Source organism: Bicyclus anynana, chromosome 23, assembly GCF_947172395.1.
Source record: "Bicyclus anynana chromosome 23, ilBicAnyn1.1, whole genome shotgun sequence".
Taxonomy (NCBI): Eukaryota; Metazoa; Arthropoda; class Insecta; order Lepidoptera; family Nymphalidae; genus Bicyclus; species Bicyclus anynana.
The window spans coordinates 2532867-2551523 of NC_069105.1; the positions used below are offsets into that span (position 1 = coordinate 2532867).

At 37.0% G+C, this 18657-nt stretch overlaps 2 protein-coding genes across 2 annotated transcripts; one reads left to right on the top strand and one right to left on the bottom strand.

Moving 5' to 3' along the window:
- Nucleotides 1-5376: 5376 nt before the first annotated feature.
- LOC112053677 (UPF0587 protein CG4646) lies at nucleotides 5377-8399 on the top strand. Its single transcript, XM_024093163.2, has 3 exons — nucleotides 5377-5730; nucleotides 6286-6405; nucleotides 7229-8399. Exons 1-3 carry the CDS (start codon nucleotides 5481-5483, stop codon nucleotides 7342-7344), a joined length of 486 nt encoding a protein of 161 aa, XP_023948931.2. The 5' UTR covers nucleotides 5377-5480; the 3' UTR covers nucleotides 7345-8399.
- Nucleotides 8400-10935: 2536 nt separating this feature from the next.
- On the bottom strand, nucleotides 10936-17832 carry LOC112053675 (titin-like). Its single transcript, XM_024093161.2, has 2 exons — nucleotides 17699-17832; nucleotides 10936-13807 (listed from the first exon to the last, which is right to left on the bottom strand). The coding sequence occupies exons 1-2, from the start codon at nucleotides 17711-17713 to the stop codon at nucleotides 11321-11323; spliced, it is 2502 nt and encodes an 833-aa protein (XP_023948929.2). The 5' UTR covers nucleotides 17714-17832; the 3' UTR covers nucleotides 10936-11320.
- Between the last annotated feature and the right edge of the window lie 825 nt (nucleotides 17833-18657).

The following is an 18657-nucleotide window of genomic DNA, read 5'->3' on the forward strand; positions in this document are numbered from 1 at the left end:
CAATCCCAGTCCGAATATTTACAGAGTTCAATTTTACCTGATCCCCTGCCTTCTGCTTCACAGAATCCCTTTGTGCATGTTAGGCCTCATTTTAGACACAAGCCTCATAGAAAGTCTGACATAATTCCTAGAGTTCGATCAGCTAAGTTTGAAACTCCTAGGAAGCAAAAGTTACGTCAGAATATTAGAACATTAAAACAAATGTTGCGCAATGAGACTTACAAATGCAAACAATTATAGTCAAAACTTTGTGCTAGTAATGTACAATATTTTATTTCAAATTATCCTTTGTTAACTCAGTTTGGGAAATTATTAGTGGATTCACAGTTAAGATTATCTGATTCTAAAGTCAAATCTTCTAGATACACTAATGATGAGAAAATCTTTGCACTTACATTATTTAAGTTGAGCCTTAATTTTTACAAATTCTTACAGAAATATTTAATATTCCTATCCAAATCAACTACAAACTCTCTATTAACTAAAATACCTGTGAGACCAGGTATTAATGAATTTATTTTCCAGCATTTGGCTGATTGTGCTAAGAACACACAGACTATGGGTTTGCAGTGTATATTGTTGTTTGATGTCAACAAAAATTCATTTTTTAATATTCATTCTGGGGTTATTGAGGGTTTTGAAGACCTAGGAACATAGGTGGTGAACGAGCAAATAATGTTGCAGATAAAGTTTTAGTTTTTATGTTACGTGGCTTATTTCCATCTTGGAAAATACCTTTAGCTTATTATTTTCTCTGTGATGGAATAAAGACTTTAAATTTAAAAAGAATTCTTAGAGAAATAATTGAGGCAATATTTAAATCTGGATTTATTTTAAGAGCTACGATCTGTGATTAAGGTTCTGCAAATGTAGCTGCAATAAATTCATTAATAACTGATACACACAGAGAATGCCTTCATAATAGTAATGAAGACACTGAAAATATATTTTATTATATGATTAATAACAACAAGGTATATCATATTCATGATGTTCCTCATTTGTTAAAATGCTTCCGTAATAATTTTCAGAAGAAGGACTTGATCATTGGAAATCAGCATGCTCAATGGGCTTTCATTGAACGGGCTTATGCTACTGATGGTGCAGGAGGACGTGCCAGAACCATAGATTTAAACGATAAACATATAAACCCAAGTTCCTACGATAAGATGAAGGTAATTATGCATTACATTATATTAGGAAATGCTTTCTGAGGGAAGGGAGTGTAACAACTTCAGCTTCCCTACTCCAGACTGAGAATTAATATGAACTGTAGATTATAACTCCATACCATTTTTCGGGGTTTATGGGGGTGACAAGCGCAATATAAGAGTTACAAATGAAGTGTAACTCTCTAGTCTCTGCACCTCAACTCCACTCTCACTTTCACGCGGTGGACCCCGTTACTTCAAGCAACTTTGTGGAAGACTAGGAGAAATCCCAGTGGGAAACGGAGTCGACAAACAGACGAGAGTACAGGAGGGATTACTGGCGCAAATATTTTGGTCCAATAATCTGGTGATCTTAAAGCGAGGGAAGAATCACGTAAGGCTTTATTAATTAACAAGAACAAGCCATATCATCACACGAATGTGTGTGTCTGTGTAAGTATGTTTGTACCTCCTTTACGCTGCGGCTTGCATACCGATTTGACTGAAATTTGGAACAGTTTACTCTGTATTAACACGGCTACTTTTATTGCAAAGAAAATCACAGTGGGATTTGTGTTGAGTAGCAAGCGTCTGTTAGTATATCATAATATCACATGGTGTTCCATATTTTGTTAAAATGCTTATCTAATATTTTTCAGAATACCTGGATCACTGGGCATCTGCGTGCTCAATATGCTTCCATCAATGTTAAGAATATGCTACTGTTGGTGTAGGAAGAGGGTGTCCGAGAACATAAAAAATTACTTAAGATGAAGGTAATTACGTATTGATTTAACTAATTAACTAACAGCCCACTACAGCACCAGACTTGTCTCCATACAGGAGATAGATACGGATGTCAAATATTTAAATAAGGCTACACTAGAAGATTCGCTCTGATAATCCTTTTGACTAATTTTGTCATTTGTGGGGTGGGAATATTATGAGTGGTATATAATAGTATAATTTTTGTAACTAATATGTCTGAGAAATCTATAAATATAAAAGAAAGTCAGGTTTGTTACAACACTTATAACTCAAGAACAGCTGGACCGATTAGGCTAAAAATTGGTGGAGAGGAGCTCAGGTTCTAGGAGAAGAACATAGGATACTTATGGTAGAGGTAGAGTTGAGTAGAGTATGGTAGAGTAGGTGTTGGGTGGGAGTATGGTCGGGTAGCTGTTACTCTTTAACGCCGCAACTACTGAACCGATTTGGCTGAAATTTATAACGAAGATAGATATTACCCTGGATTAATTTAGGAATATCCCGGAAAATCTATGGTTCCCGGGGTATTTGTGAAAAACTGAACTTTCCACGTGGACGAAGTCGCGGGCATCCGCTAGTTTAATATAATTTTGGTAAAAATTGTTTACGATTTTGACGAAGGTAAATCAAAAAATCATGATAATTAATTTTACTTTACAGGTCAAATATGCTACAGATGTCTTCAGTTTTAGAGGTGTACACTGCCTTACTTTGGAAAATGAAGTCATATTATAAAGAACTTCGTTATAGTGTTCCAAATGTCAACATGACTGCCTCTGTGGTCCAGTGGTTAGTCTATGTGTTCACAAGGTCCTGGGTTCAAATCCTAGGTAGAGCTAAATGAGATACTGAGTTTTTTCTTCTTTTAAGAAATTTTTAGTTATAATTATCAGCCGTGAGTTCGAAAGTTGGTGGCATTACACCCCATTAGTTCTAGTTCACAAACGCCATTTAGATTGAAACTTTTTCTCCTTCTCCTAGAACTATGATTGAGGTGTCATTTTTTCGGAAACACATTTGAAAAGCTTTTGAAAAAATTAAAGGGCTGCTTGCAAAAATTGCAAAAGTTATAAACAATTAACTAAAATATAAGGGGTTTGTTTTTTTAATATCAAAAACTATTTAAGATATTTCCAATTTGCCAAAAGATTCAAAAAGAAGAGGAAAATTGCTAACAAAAACTATAACCTTTAGAAGTCTGGCTTAATATTTATTGAACTAAATAACCTCTGGATCTACTGATTGACTTCCAAATTCTTTTACCATGTTATTTGTGAGTTTCATAGGTATATTTTTATCCTCCTATTCTCACCAAAACGGGAACTACGCGGGTGAAACCGGGGGGCGTCAGCTAGTTATGTATATAAATTCTGTAGGATTTTAAATAATTTTAACAGTTGTAAACTATTTCCAGGAGAAATACTTTATACTTATATACATAATACTAATTTACTTAATTTTACCTTACAGGTCAATTATTATACTTCGGACGTCTTCAGTTACAGAGGTACACTGTACACTGCCTTTTACTTGGGAAAATGAAGTCATACGAAGATCTTAGTTATAGTGTTCCACAATTATGTTAACATAACTCTCTTACATACTTATAACATAAGCCTCTCTGGTTCAGTGGTTACCCTATGTGGTCACGAGGTCCGGGGTTATATAAGATACTGAGCTTTTCATCTAAGAAATTTTGACTTATAATTCTCAGTCCTTAGTTGGGAATTTAGTGGTGTTACACCCTGTGCCTCAGAGTGCATGTTAACCTGTCCCGGACAAGGCCACGTCCCGTAAATAATGGATAAAACGCAAATGGTAGATACGCCACCTAATTCTATAATTCTACGTTTTATACTAATTTACTACCCTCTATAAGTGTACAAGTTTTTAAAATAATGGTTTTTTCGATTCAAAATTAGATTTCATCATTTTTTACCGGACAATGTGTTTTAAATCGGGTCCTAATGAAAGAAAAATAATTATTACATAATAAGGTGGTGTATCTATCATATTAGTCTGATCTACATGTGCTCTTTAGTATAAAAAAAAAGTTCTCCGTCTCCTATAAAAATGGTTGAGGTGTCATTCGATTCGGAATTGAATATACATAGTTTTTGAAAAATTTGAAGGCCCGCTCACTAAAATTGCAAAAGTTATAAATAATTCACTAAAAATGAAAAAGGGCTTCAAGCATTTTTATAGGAGACAGAACTTTTTTTTACTAAAGAGCAGTGACCACATTCCATCCAGTTTAAATGCGTTATATCCATTAATTACGCGACATCTGTCATATATTTTGTGAAGTAGTCATATAATTTTGTAACTGTACAATTTGGTATTTTACTGCATGGAAATGTTTACATTTTTATTAAAGAAATAAATAAAAGATTTTGCCTTTTTTTATCATACAAAAGAAAAAGTCTAGTAACAATATAAATAATCGAGATAAACGAAACCGGCATATCAGAAGATCGGTAACATTTTGCGGTTATATGGGATAACCACAAATAGTACGGCATAACCTACTTTCACAAATCAATTTAACTACGGAATAAACCTACGACCCCCTCCAACCATTTTCAAATTACTACAAGCATTTCCGTTTCCGCCGTGTAGGCACATTCTACATATACATAGAATAGAAAGAGAGGGCAAAGGGATTTTTAATGAAGATTTGCCTTGTATGAGAGAGATAAATGATAAATTTATGAATGAAATTTGTGGTTATATGATTTTAAAATTATGAATGAAATTCAAATTTCTCAAATGTGCTAAGCAGTTTCTATGAAGTAAGCTGTCTGTATCTTTTTAGCCGTTTGTGGTATACCAGACCACAACACAAACGTCAAATGAAGACCTAAGGCCGTACCATTCTACTCTATGGGCCGTACAGACTACTTTAGTATTTTTAACCGACTTCAAAAAAAAGAGGAGGTTTTCAATTCAACGCTTATGTTTTTTTTTGTTTATTACCGCATAACTTCATCAATTCACAATTTAAAAATTCTTTTTTGTTTAAATGTAGTATACTGCCAGATTGGTCCCATTTGGCCCGTAATACGAAATAACCCGTACCCGTAAAATAGCCCGTAATAACAAAATGGCCCGTACTGCGGCGCTGCCAAGCTGTTAATCAAATAAGTTATCTTAGGTATTAGTTTTAATTTTAATTTATTTTAATTTTGTAGTTGTAGTTATATTTCCTTATATTTTATTTTTATAATAAGTTTAGCTAATTTAAGTATTATCTTTATTAATAAATACTATTCCAGTATTAATAAGTTATGGCTCAACCTCAACCATCCACCATCCAGTGTTTGTTGATCGTTTTTAACCACGTTCTAACGTTTATAAAGTTTTAAAAATCAAATTGGAAAGTCTATTGCGTTACAAACACAGACGAATATCCTAAATATTAGAAGTGTCAACAGTCAATGTTTTCTGGTTGACAGTTGACAGTGGTGATTGTGACTTTAATTACAGCGGTGTCCTGAGTACTTTGTTTTGTTTAATAAAATTCTAGATTTTAACTAAAATAGTCCATAAACCGTGCTCAAAATGGTAAAAATAGCACTTCAGATAAGAGCGACGCTGGAATGCATAGAGAAGTTATACACAAACCATCCACATTATCAATGGTTCCTAAAACTCAAGTGTAGCAGCTGCGGCGAAGTTTCTGAGAAGTTCCACGACCTGACTGAAGCTGATAAAGTTCCTCAGAAGCACAATAGGTCAGAAACGAACCTCCTTATTAAGTGCAAACTGTGTTCGAGAGAAAATAGTATCGATGTTATCGATGGAAGCAATGGTAGGTTGATGTAACCTTTCTGTGACTTTTTGTTATTACTTGATGATAATATTGCATTACTGTCCTCTGGACTCAGTAGTAAACACAACGGAGCACCTGTGGCTTGACTCTAGAAGTATTTTTACTGCTCAAATAGATTGGCACCTTTACACAAGTCCTTGAAGAGGTTTTATTAATGAGGTTGATGATGCTATATGTCAAACTTGTAAGCTTTATTTGATACTAGCCGACGCCCCGTGGTATCACCCGCGTAATTCCCATTCCCGTTCGGTATATTGGGTATATAGCCTATGAAATTGTGATGTGTTGTTTGGAAGCCCCTACAAAAGTCCTGCAGTGGACGTCCATCGGCTGATATGATGAATTTTAAGTAATATATACTCTAGATAGCATTAGATGTCTTGTGTTTTTACAAACTTTTCAAAAGGAATCTCTGTATTTACACACATAAGTATAGTAGGTATGCTTAACTTGTAATACACTCTAAAGTTACAACATGCTTTATAAAATCCAATAATAAAAGTTTGTATGTCTATGATTTTATTGTATTTCTAGGAGCATTCACGAGCAATGATGTTGGTAAATACAAGAGTATAGTGACATTTGACTGCCGAGGTGTTGAGCCTGTGGACTTTGAGCCTAAGTCTGGATGGATTGCTGAAGCTGAAGATGACGGTACACATAATTTTGTTGTTATATTTATAACAAGCCTACGCCCATCAGTTTTGCCCGCTTAGTTCCGATTCCAGTGAGAATATGGGGATAAAATATAGCCTATGACATGCACACATAACATGGCTTTCTATTGGTAAATGAATTTTAAATATCAGTTCAGTAGATTCATAGAGTAACCTCTAAAATACCACAAACTTTACCTCTATAAAATATTAGTATAGATTGACTAGTAAAAGCCGGTCGGTTGTCGGTTTTGCTCATGCAGTTGCCATGCCATACAGGAAAAAATATGCTGTTTTATTTGCTGAAAATGTACCTTACCATTGGCAGTGGTGTGCACTTCATATGTGTATTAAAGGACTGCATACCCTAAGATTTATTTTCTTAATGCTTATTAAATGAAGATTTCGCCACTGGTTAATTTTTCTTACCAGTGCATATCCTGATCGACAACCTTATGCACGCCACTGACCATTGGTGAAAGAATTTTTCAGAAGGCACAGGTTCACTGATGTTCTGTCAGTGATCAAACTGACAGGGATCACTGACTTAATTTTATAATTTAAAAAAAAAAAACAAAGAAAAAATCTCCCTTCTGCACACCATTTCTGACTCTGCACCTGACTCCGGTTCCGACTACTATAAATCTTAAAAACTCACACTCCGTCCTCGGTTCAGATAAAATTCTCTCTGTTACATCCCTGCTACTAACTCCCATCTTACCATCATCTACATGAGACACTCAGCTATAAAGTACTCCCAAGTTACACATCATTGCTTCCCATCATGATAGCACAAGTTGATCTAGCCATTGTTGTTACAGGTAAAAAGTTTGAGGATGTTGATTTGTCAGAGAAAGAATGGGTTGATTATGATGAGAAAAACAAAACCTCAGTGGGCGTATATGAGCTGGAATGGCAGTTTGTTAAAGTCAAGTAAACTCTTCTATGTATATTACAATTAAGTGAACTTTAAATTTATTTCAATGTAATTGTAATGTGAAACTTACTCAGTATATTTACAATTTACAGATCATTAAGATCATTATAATAATAAGCCCTTTTTCCTGTGTTAAGAAATTACAATTATGTATACAATACATTTTTTTTAATATTTTTTTTTAATTTTTCTTAAATTAAGAGCATTAAAGTATATTAAATATCTGGTACATAATGGTAAAAATGTAATAAAACGCCATGTTTTGGTTTAATTAAATGAAAAGAACATATACAGGGAGCTCAGGAGTATTTTCCATAACTTCAAGGTATTAACGAGATCACTTTTAGGAACCGAACTGCATAAGTAATATTTTATTAACTATAAAAAAATCATACAAAGTAATTCAATTAATACTGACTATCTATGTAACACACGCCTTTAGGTAAAAAAAGCATTTTAAAATATAAATACGTCATTATTATAAGAATGCATATAAGGGACACATTTTAGGCTCTATTTACAAACGAAAATATTCATTTTAGATCACATGTTCCATGAACATTTGTAATTAACTTTTGTTAAAGAATATAACCCTAGAGTTATGGTAAACACTCCCGAGCAACCTGTATATGTATTAAGATTATATTAAAAAGATTTGTGCCAATTTAAATAGCAAAAAATTGTCCGGTCAATTTAGACTTACAAAAATTTGGTAAAAATGACTGTTTAGAACACCATTATAAATGAAAACTACAATTTTGTCAAACCTAATTGTATAATGAAACTTACAGTTATGCTAAAAACCCGATAACCCCCCATTTTTGTGACCTTTGACCTTTAATAAATTTTATTCCAGATAAGTATCGGGAATGAAGAGAACTTTCAAAATTAATTTATTGTAGTGTTCTAACCATTACTACCAAATTTTAGCTCTATGGAATTTTATGTTCACTACTGTTTTTGAGCCAATTTGAATTTTAAGCTTCTGCATTTGAATCTATACTTTTAATAGATATAATTTAATTATAACTATAAATAAATGTGTTAAGTTTTTACTTGTTTATTTTTATATTTTAGTAGGAAACGCCCTAACCTCTATATCACGATAAAAGTCTGTTTTTCGAAGGCAAATGATGATGAATGAAGGTTCTATCTTCAGAAAATGTCTTCAATTTTATCAGTTAAGCTCTCTTGGAGCGTTTCGGAGACCTGTAATCTGGAATTCCATGCCAAAGTATTTTTTTCTGATTTTAGGGTTCCGTAGTCCACAAGGAACCCTTATAGATTCGCTATGTCCGGCTGTCTGTCCGTCCGCCCGTCTGTCCGCGTTTTAGCGCAGAGACTATTACTACTAGAAAACTGTAAATTAGCATGAATATGTACATTAAAAATGTGAACAAAATCGTAAAATAAAATGTTGAAAAATATTTTTTTTAGGATCCCCTACATGGGAAATGTTGATGAAATTTTTGATAGGTCTTCAAAAAATATTTAAAAATTCCTTTACGAATATTTCTCGATTTAGGACCCGTTTATTAAGCTAATTTTTGTTAGAATCAAGTGTGTCCACTCCACCCTCTACCGGCTAAATGGTTGTATATGGATACGTGAAAAAATTCACGTATATAATAAGGAGCAATTGCTATTTAAGAGTTGACCAGCTTAAAAAACTTACTTCGTTACATCTTCAGTTACCATTGGGGTGCTTGTAAAGCTTGCGTGCTTTACAACGAGCTTGTCTATACTAATATTATAAAGCTGAATAGTTTGTTTGGACGCGCTAATCTCAGAAACTACTGGTACGATTTGAAAAATTCTTTCAGTGTTAGATAGCCCATCTATCGAGGGAGGCTGTAGGCTTATTTTATCCCCGTATTCCTGCGGGAACGGGAACCACGCGGGTGAAACCGCGCAGCGTCTACTAGTTTCATATAAAACACTACTAGTACTTATTAATACAGTAAGAATGAGCAAAAACCAATATTGTCTGCGGAATAGGAAGTGCAGACATCGAAAGTGAGTCACAGTCGAGTTGGCGCGCGAAATCGCTGGCTCCGTCGCAGGCGTTAACTGCGAAAACAATTACATTCATAACCACTTTGTTATGTTTCCCTATCTGATATGTTTTTATTTTTTTTAGAGTTCCGTACGTCATCTATACTAATATTATAAAGCTGAAGAGTTTGTTTGTTTGTTTGATTGAACGCGCTAATCTCAGGAACAACTGGTCCGATTTGAAAAATTCTTTCAGTGTTAGATAGCCCATTTATCGAGGAAGGTTATAGGCTATATATTATCCCCGTATTCCCACGGGAACGGGAACCACGCGGCGTCAGCTAGTAATTAATAAACGAAACCTATAGAGGTCAGCCCATGGGGCCAAGTGGCATGATGAATTTCTTTCTACGATCGCAAGCGCTTCTAAAAATAGAAAAATGTACAGGAATGACAGATCCGATCGACAACTTGATCACGTGGTCTGTCGATAGCAAATGTCATCCCCATACATTTTTCTAGTTTTCGAAGCATTTGCGATCGTAGAAAGAGAATCGACGTACCACTTGGCTATAGGGGCAGTATCGTGACAGCGGCTTTTATAGGATTTGTCTGTCCGTCTGTCTGATAAAGTCAATTAGCTCCGAAAATACCCACTAGAGACCAACTAACAGTGGAATTTATAGACGTTGTAGGGGCACCCCCAGGGGATCGTTCAGCCGCTGAGTGTCGAGTTTAACCTCTATTTGTTTGAGAATTTGACACTCACCAGGTGAATGAACACCTGGAGGTGCCCCTCGAATGTCTATGAATTCCACTGTTAGTGTTCATTTACACGAGCGACAGCTGCTAGGCTGCTACCGTCTACTGCAGTCAGCGAAGTCTCGGCGGCAGCCAACGGGAGTCGACTGCAGTGGGCGACCGCCGCCGAGAGTCGACTGCAGTCACCTGCCGCCGAGACGTCGCCGACGCAATCGATTGTCCTTGGTTGCCACCGAGACGCTGACGCCGTCGCCTGCCGCCGAGACGTCGCTGACTGCAGTCGACTGCGGTCGTCGGTAGAGTTGCCGCTAGTGTAAATGAACCCTTAGTCACTTTTTACTTACTTTAGTGTTTTTTAAAAAGAAAGTAGTTAAGGTCATAAATTCAAATAGGTATAGGTATAATATTAACAAGAAAAAAATAGATAACAATGTACCGGCGTGACGTATCGTTATATATATTATGTGCTATATCATGGTACGGGTGACAGTTGCCTGTATGAAGTTCATAATACGTACTGTTATCGTGAATCGCGGCAAACTTTCAAGAGTCAAACGAACTGTCATCCGCACTATGCTACATCGCACATGGTTTAGGTTCATGTAATTCGTGTTGTCACCACGACTTATTTGGACCCTCTGTCATATCACACTCCTCACCTATCGTCGTGTCGTACTCCTCACAAATAAGATTCTGTTACCTAATTTTGATAGGTGATAACTTAAAAATTGTATTTCATTTTGTCTAAGCAACTTCTACGTAAAGTACTTACCCAATACTCTTGAAAATATGCACACAAATGTTATATGAGGTAGGCTTTTTAATTAACAAAAATTTCTATTATAACTTATGTATTTGGCGGTAAACAACGTATAGTAAATAAATTAATAAATATTTAAAGGAATTACTTGCAAAGATGCCACCTGCCGTACCATGACAGAACACTGTATCTAAAAACAATACTATTTGCTAAAAACAGTCCTCAGGATTTTTGACTCATAAAAAAATATTTAAATGCCAGTATATGTAACCATGTGCGAGGACATTATTCTACAAAATAATGTATGTGGATATACGGTGCAATGTCATGGAACGGCAGCCACATGGTGGGACTAAAATAGCTAATGATAACTCATCAAATATCACAGCATCTCCCATCAACTTCTACACAGAGTTTACTTGCACAAACAAATTCACTTTGTCACTAGTGTTCAGTGTACTACAAGTTTGTAGTCGCGGTAGTCGAGGTCACTGGCTGTAACGTAGTCGACTCGCTGTCAGAACGCGATATAACGCCGTTGTAACCCGTGTTCCCGTGAACTGTCACTGCGGAATGCAATGGGTTAGTTGTCACGCTGTCAGAACCAGAGCGTCCGATCCGATCCGCGTCTTCGTCTCCGTAATACGAACTCTCCGACACTCCGTCGTTGTAATACGAACTCTCCGACACTCCGTCGTTGTGATACGAACTCTCCGATACGCCGTCGTTGTGGTAGGAATTCTCCGACGCGCCGGCCTCGTACTGGCTATTGTAGTACCGATTCTCGCTGCCCGCCGCGGCCTCCTGCTGGTTTAGGATCTGAAAAGGATGGTGGATATACACAGGCACCTGTACGGGAACCTCGACTGGTACTTTTACGGGCACTTTTACAGGGTACGGGACTTTGACCGGATAGGGAACTTTCTTTTCTACGGGATAAGGTTTGGGGATGTAAATCGGCACCTTTTTCTCTACGTGGATCTTTTGAGGAACGAAAACTTCGACGGGGAAGGGGACTCTCTTCTCCACTCTGACTGGATAGGGGACCCTCTTCTCGATCCTGATGGGTATAGGTTGGGGGACTTTTACGGGGTACGGTCGGAGCACCGGTACTTTTATGTGTCTGATAACTTCTACTGGTTCTCTCACTTTGACTGGATAGGGAACTCTCTTTTCGACGGGGTAAGGTTGGGGGACGTAAATTTTGTACGGGACAGGGTAGGGCACTTGTTTCTCGACCGGGATCGGGTAAGGGACTTGCTTCTCGACGGTGACGGGCACTTGCACGGGATAAGGTACCTTTTTCTCAACAGGCACGGGGACGGGTTGCGGGACCTTCACTTCTACGTGTTTCACGACGGGGACGTGATGGACCACGGGGTAAGGTTTGGGGACGTACTCCTTCTCTACTACTTTGACGGGAACAGGTTGCGGGACTCTAACAGTGACGGGGTAGGGGACTCTCTTTTCTACTGTAACAGGGTAGGGCCTATCCACAACTTTGACTTTTTCCACTGGCACCGGCACCGGAACTTTCTTTTCTACCGCATACGGTTTCGGCACTTCGACTTTATAGGGTACGTTGACAGGTTTCTCCACAGTTTTTACGTACCGATGGTGGTGATGATGGTGATGATGCTTGACTTTCGTGAGGACGTTATCTTTGCTCTCATCCGGCTGGTGGCCGTCGTAGGTCAAAGTGGGCGAGAGATAATTTGCAGGCACGCGCGCTGCCGGCAAGTTGTAGATCGCTTTGGGTCTGTTCTCAGCGGGGATTGCGTATTGATGATGTTGAGGAATTGCGTATTGTTGTTGTTGAGGGATTGCGTATTGATGTGGTTGTCTTTTCTTTTTACGAAAAAAAACCATGTTCTTCCTGGGTACACCAGCTCCATACGACTGGAGGTATACTAAGTTTCTCGCGTTCGATTCTTGGGATTGGCTGTCGAGGTATATATCTGATCGTCTGCTCATTGGAGTTTGGGAGGCTTTTCGATTAGCGTAATGCGAGGGCATGATTGGCACCCAGTCGTTCGGTTCTATGTCGTTGAAACTAGTCGGTGTTGTGTATTTATATTTAGATGTCCTGGTGACTCGCCGGTAAACTCTGGTAGTCGGTTGTGGAGTTGTCGAGGACACAGAGTTATCCGTGTAACTGATACGCAGACGATTCGAGGAAGCGACCTGTGTTTTATTTGTGACGCTATCGTTGCCAGGATTTTCAGACTCAATGCGGGTGGTGTTCAGCTTTTCGAGTATCCTCTTCGGCCATATCCGTTTCGTTCGAAGAACCTTCCGCGTCGTAGTCGGCGGCTGAGTGCTAGTTGTCGTCGTGATGTTAACAAAATGGGGCGGTCGCACGAACTCTGTGCGTATGCCGTTAATTGTTTGCACTGGTATGCTGTACTTTGCTACGGTTGGTCTGGCGGTAGACGCGGCGAACATGAGCTGCTGACGGGGCGGTTGGTTGTAGTAGAGGTTACCGCGTTGCATGAGCCTCGCGTTTTGCTTGTAGATTGCTAACTGCTTCAGCTGGTTTTTCGTGTAGAGGCGGGGGTGCGCTGGATGCTGGTTTTTGTAATACGGCTTTGGTACGTCTCGGTAGTATTTGGGAGGGACGATGGGGGGTTTGCTCGGGGGTCTCAGCTCTGGGCTGTTGGTCTGGTTCGCTTTAACCGGAGCTAGGGGCAACGGTGCTTTGTCCTGCTGTATCTCTGGTAGAGGCTTGAACTCCGGAAGCGGGTTAACCTGCGGCTCTGGTAGCGGCTTGTTCTGGGGCTCCGGTAGCGGCAAGACCTGGGGCTCTGGCAGCGGCTTGTCCTGGGGCCCCTCGACGACGGTTATCGCTGCGCTGGCCTCCAGCGCCAGCTGGTCGCTGGTGGCATTGTGCGCGCCCACAACACGCCCATTGACGGCGATCGCTAACGCTGTGATCAGGAATGCCGCCTGGAAAAGATGTTTGATGAATTATTATTAATTTATATGATCATTATAAGATTTATTTATATAAAACACGCCTAAAACTCACGTAACACAATTACAGAGTATACCCGACTAGTTTTGAACCCATCCAAGGGCCTTCTTCATAGGCTAATTCTTGCAACGTGAGCTAAACTCATGACTAGCATACTCCTACGTAGTGTCACGTGAGTTTTAGCCGTGTTTTATAATAATTTAATATTAATAACACTCACGATAGTTAATTCTATATTTATTAGTATTTTAATCACCCTTACACGGCACATTACAGGACAGGGCCTCTAGCCACATTACACATCGATTCTCTTTCTACTAACGCTTCGAAAATTAAAAAATGTATGAGGGTGACATAGCCGATTGATAGGTGAACTATCGACCAATAATGCCATCCCCATACATTTTTAAATTTTTGAAGCATTAACGTTTGTAGAAATAGAATAGATACGTACCTAACAGGCCCAGCCCCTGTAGCCAAGTGGCACGTCGATTCTCTTTCTACGATCGCTAACGCTTCGAAAAGTAGAACAATGTATGGAGATGGCATTATTGGCCGATAGCTCAATGACATTTGCATCGACATTGACTTGATCACGTGATCAAGATCTGTCTTTTATTTATTTATTTATTTGTATTTCCATACATTTTTCTAGTTTTCGAAGCGTTTGCGATGGTAGAAAGAGTATCGACGAGTCACTTGGTTACAGGGGCTGGCCATCCTCCTTATAGGAGAAGGATTATGGGTTAGGGGTTACCTGTTAATTTTGATATATTAAACGGATTTTCATGCAGTTTTTAGGGAGATTAGAAACAACCATATCAACATTATATAGGCGTTGTTTCTAAGAGTTCGGAATTCGGATGTAGAAACCGAAAGGGGTGTGGATTTTCATCCTCCTTAGATTGAGGTTTTAGAAGACTAAACTATAATATTACCTAAATTGATAAAATCTGTAAGTTTTCAAGTTAATAACACATAAATGAAACAATTAGGTAGGTAGTACATATTTCTTTAATAACTTTTACTGTTGCATAGGTTGTACCTGTCACGTAAAAGGAACACTGAAATAAATGCACAATGGACATATGCTCCATGCTGTTAGGTAGTTAAAGTGCAGAGGCGTGCACAAGGTTTTTAAGTACAGTAGGCACTATACGTATCTCACAAATAGTAGGCAGTCGTCAGGCTATGCATGTCTTATGTGCAGGTTCCTGGTTAGGTTAGGTTAGGAAAATTACGTAAAATTGTAAAACCGTTAGATATCCCGCGAGATTGTGAACTGTCGATAGATTGTGAACCGCAACATACTGCAACTCTTACATTTTAACGTGTTTTTATTCGGAAGATTGTAAGGATTTTTTTCATTTGTATGCTGATAAATAAAAACATAGCTACCTAACCTAACCTAACCATTGGTTTCTGAGTCACTCAAATTCCGGTTCGCAGGAGTAGTATGTTCACAATCTATCGACAGTTGAACAGTTCACAATCTCGCGAGATAGATTATAAACTACCTAACGGTATTTACAATTTTACGGTGACATGTAAACAAGCGATTTAGTGTGTAAAACTGAAGGAGTATCAGCAATGCAAATACACAATGAATTTAAAGTTACTTATCATCTGTCTGTAAATAGATGTTAAGTCATACGTTGACGAGTTACTATAAATAATTTAATAACACGTTGTTGCTGTGTTGATGCATCGAAAGGCAAAACGTCTTCCAGTAGGCCAATCTTGCGACCAATTATATCTCGTGAAAAGATACATCGTTGGTCGCGTGCTAGGCCTATAATAGGAAAACTATACCTGTAGGTACATAATTTTTGTGATAGCCTAGCTTTTACATGTGTTACCTACAATAGGAAATTCAATCACTTATAAATGAATTATTATTGGTGTTTCGTTTAGGTTATAAGGCAAATTATGCAACACCGCATTAGAAAAATTGTCATAAGTCTTAAACTCTGAATAGGTACTTGTTATAAATACGTTATAACTGTAAGCAATGTTTTTTATGCGTGAATATGACAGTAATAGCAATATAATAAGTACCTACATATTTAAATGTTTAACTGTCTGACATATAAACACAATGACTGTTAAGGCACTCATGCAGATGAGCATTTCTTTCAATAGGTAGAATCATATTAATCTGTGGTTAGGTTAGGTTAGGTTATGTTTTTCACAATCCCAAGTTTGGACATTCTTTTTTTTAAGAATGAGCTATAGAAATTGATACTTAGAAATAAAATCAAAATTGCGAATTAAACGTGTCTCCTAACATCTAGTTATTTATTTATTTATTAATAAACAAAAAAAAAAACACATTTTAATTAAGCCTAACCATAGTGCAACACAAACCACAGTTGGTTTTACTGTGCACTGGTTATTATTACATAATACAATATTTAAGAACAAAAATAATGAACAAACAAAAGAGAAGAAAAATCAAGAATAATCATTATCGGGTAGTTAAATAAATATCATAAAAGTGTGATTGAACGTCTGCTGTGAAGCGATATATAGTTCCTAGCAGCGTGCGTTGTATGTTAGTGCTCTTTTTGTGTGACATCTACTATACGAATGGCAGAGGCGGCATGTGCGAGTAACATAGTTGCGTGTAACTGAGTATATCACGCAAACACTTTTTCATCTTCGAATTCTCCTGACACTTATTTAATTTATTAATGTTTACGAGAACAAGTGAGTTTTCTTTTACTTTCCTTGTTTTATGAATATTCATAACAAGCTATAGCTTGTCTGGCTGTCAAGTAGGTCAAGATATATAAGGAATACATGTATTTTTTATTAATATATTATCATAGAGATATATTTACATAATATTGCAACTAAGATACCGGTAAACAAATATAAAACCTCTAAGGAGCTGTATTCATCACCGGCAGGTTTTGGTTCGATCCCCTCGAGAGAAGAGACATGCTCAACAGTGAGCTCAACGGTGGTAGAATCTTTACAAATAGTCAACTGACTTGTCAAAAGTGCTTGTAAACTGAGCCTAATGAGCTTGAAATAAATGATTTTTGATTTGTTTTGAGCCGAATATGGGTTGTCAATAATAATAATGATGACTCCTTAGCACAGTCTTTCATCAGTTTGAGGAATATTAATTAAAGATTAATTAAAAATTTGATTATTGACTAAAAATAATTATGATAACAATGATAGGAACTATAAAATTACTCAGGTAATTATAAAATTAGGCCTCGGGTAGGATTCAAATTATAAGGTACTTAAGTATTATTGAGTTTTATTTAAATTTTCATGAATTTAAATTACATATTTAGGTATTAAAAATAATAATAACTAGATAATACAACAAAAAGTACATTCTTCGTATTGTGGTTTTAAAATTAAAAATAATTAAGATCCTCTTGAAAAAAAATTGCTTGATCATTTTTTAACGGTACTAGTCCGAGCTGTAAATGGATACAATCCAATAACTAAAACTGCCTATATATGGCAACGGTTGACTTTTGAATTTAATCCAACTACCCCACAGCTTCAATCTATTTTACAGTTCCCTAAAAATATCACTGAGATATTAAAATTAGTAATTCTCAATTTGTACATTACCCAGGTTAGTTAAACTCATCACTATCTCACAAATCATCATCACTAATCACCAAAAAGTCCACAAATGCTTCATCATATCACTTGAATCACTTCACTTTTTTAATTTATTTAATCGTAATATACTATTGACCGGTTTTTATAATCGATTAATCAAATTAATTGGAACAACACTATTATTTATTGTTTGTTTTTTGTGTCAAACAAAATTGATAACACTTATCGATAGATCGATAATAAAAACCGGTAGCTAGTGTTGTACCTACCGATAAGTGTTGCATAGTGAGCGATGTGTATCGATCGCGAGCATGGGTACGTATAAAATGATACGAGCTAGGAAGCGCTAATCGTTTTTATATTACCGCAATGGGTGGATAACTTTCTCTGCCATTGCCAATATCAACCACTTGGGTTATATAATATGTGGATATAGGGCAGATTTTCATGTTTATGATAACATTGAATACAAACAAGGAGCCGTTTCTTTTAATGATATGTGATTACTACCAACAATTTCAGCAATAAAGGGATCGTCGGCGTCTATTGCATTGCTGATTTAAGTAGTTATTCAAAAAGCATAATATTTATTTGTCTTCTGAATTGTTATTTATTGCTTCTTAAAAAATTGGATGGCTTGACTTATGAGTTAATTGTCTTTATTAACTAAAAAGTTTAAATACTTGCATTGTGTGATGGTGATAAAAATAGGTATACCCTGCACGCTAGGTAAGTAGCATGGTTATTTAATCGATATAACGCTCAATAGAGTCAATTTACAACAAGTGACATTGGTTGGTTGGTAGGAATAGTAAAAATAAAAGTTATTTAAACATGATTTCATTGAAATAAAATTAATTAACGTTATTTGGTTGACATGACTTTGTTAGATTGTCGCAAAAACGAAAAATAACTGCCACATGAAGTATTATGACGTTAATTAACATCATTTCGCTTCAATAACCATGTTAGATTATTGCAAAAAAAAAACATCACTTTAACTTGATGCAATGGCTCATGTTTTAAATCGCACTCCGAGATACGTAGGTACATAACCACCCTGCTGAGTTAAATATTCGAGTACCTATCTACGATTGTCGGTGAAATTTACCGCCAAGCGATTTAGCGTTCCGGTACGATGCCGTGTAGAAACCGAAAGGGGTGTGGATTTTCATCCTCCTTCTAACAAGTTAGTCCGCTTCCATCTTAGATTGCATCATCACTTACC

Coding starts and splice junctions, on each gene's coding strand:
- LOC112053677 (XM_024093163.2), top strand. CDS start 5,481: ATGGTAAAAATAGCACTTCAGATAAGAGCGACGCTGGAATGCATAGAG. Junction 5,731..6,285: donor TGTTATCGATGGAAGCAATG/GTAGGTTGATGT, acceptor TTGTATTTCTAG/GAGCATTCACGAGCAATGAT. Junction 6,406..7,228: donor TGCTGAAGCTGAAGATGACG/GTACACATAATT, acceptor TTGTTGTTACAG/GTAAAAAGTTTGAGGATGTT.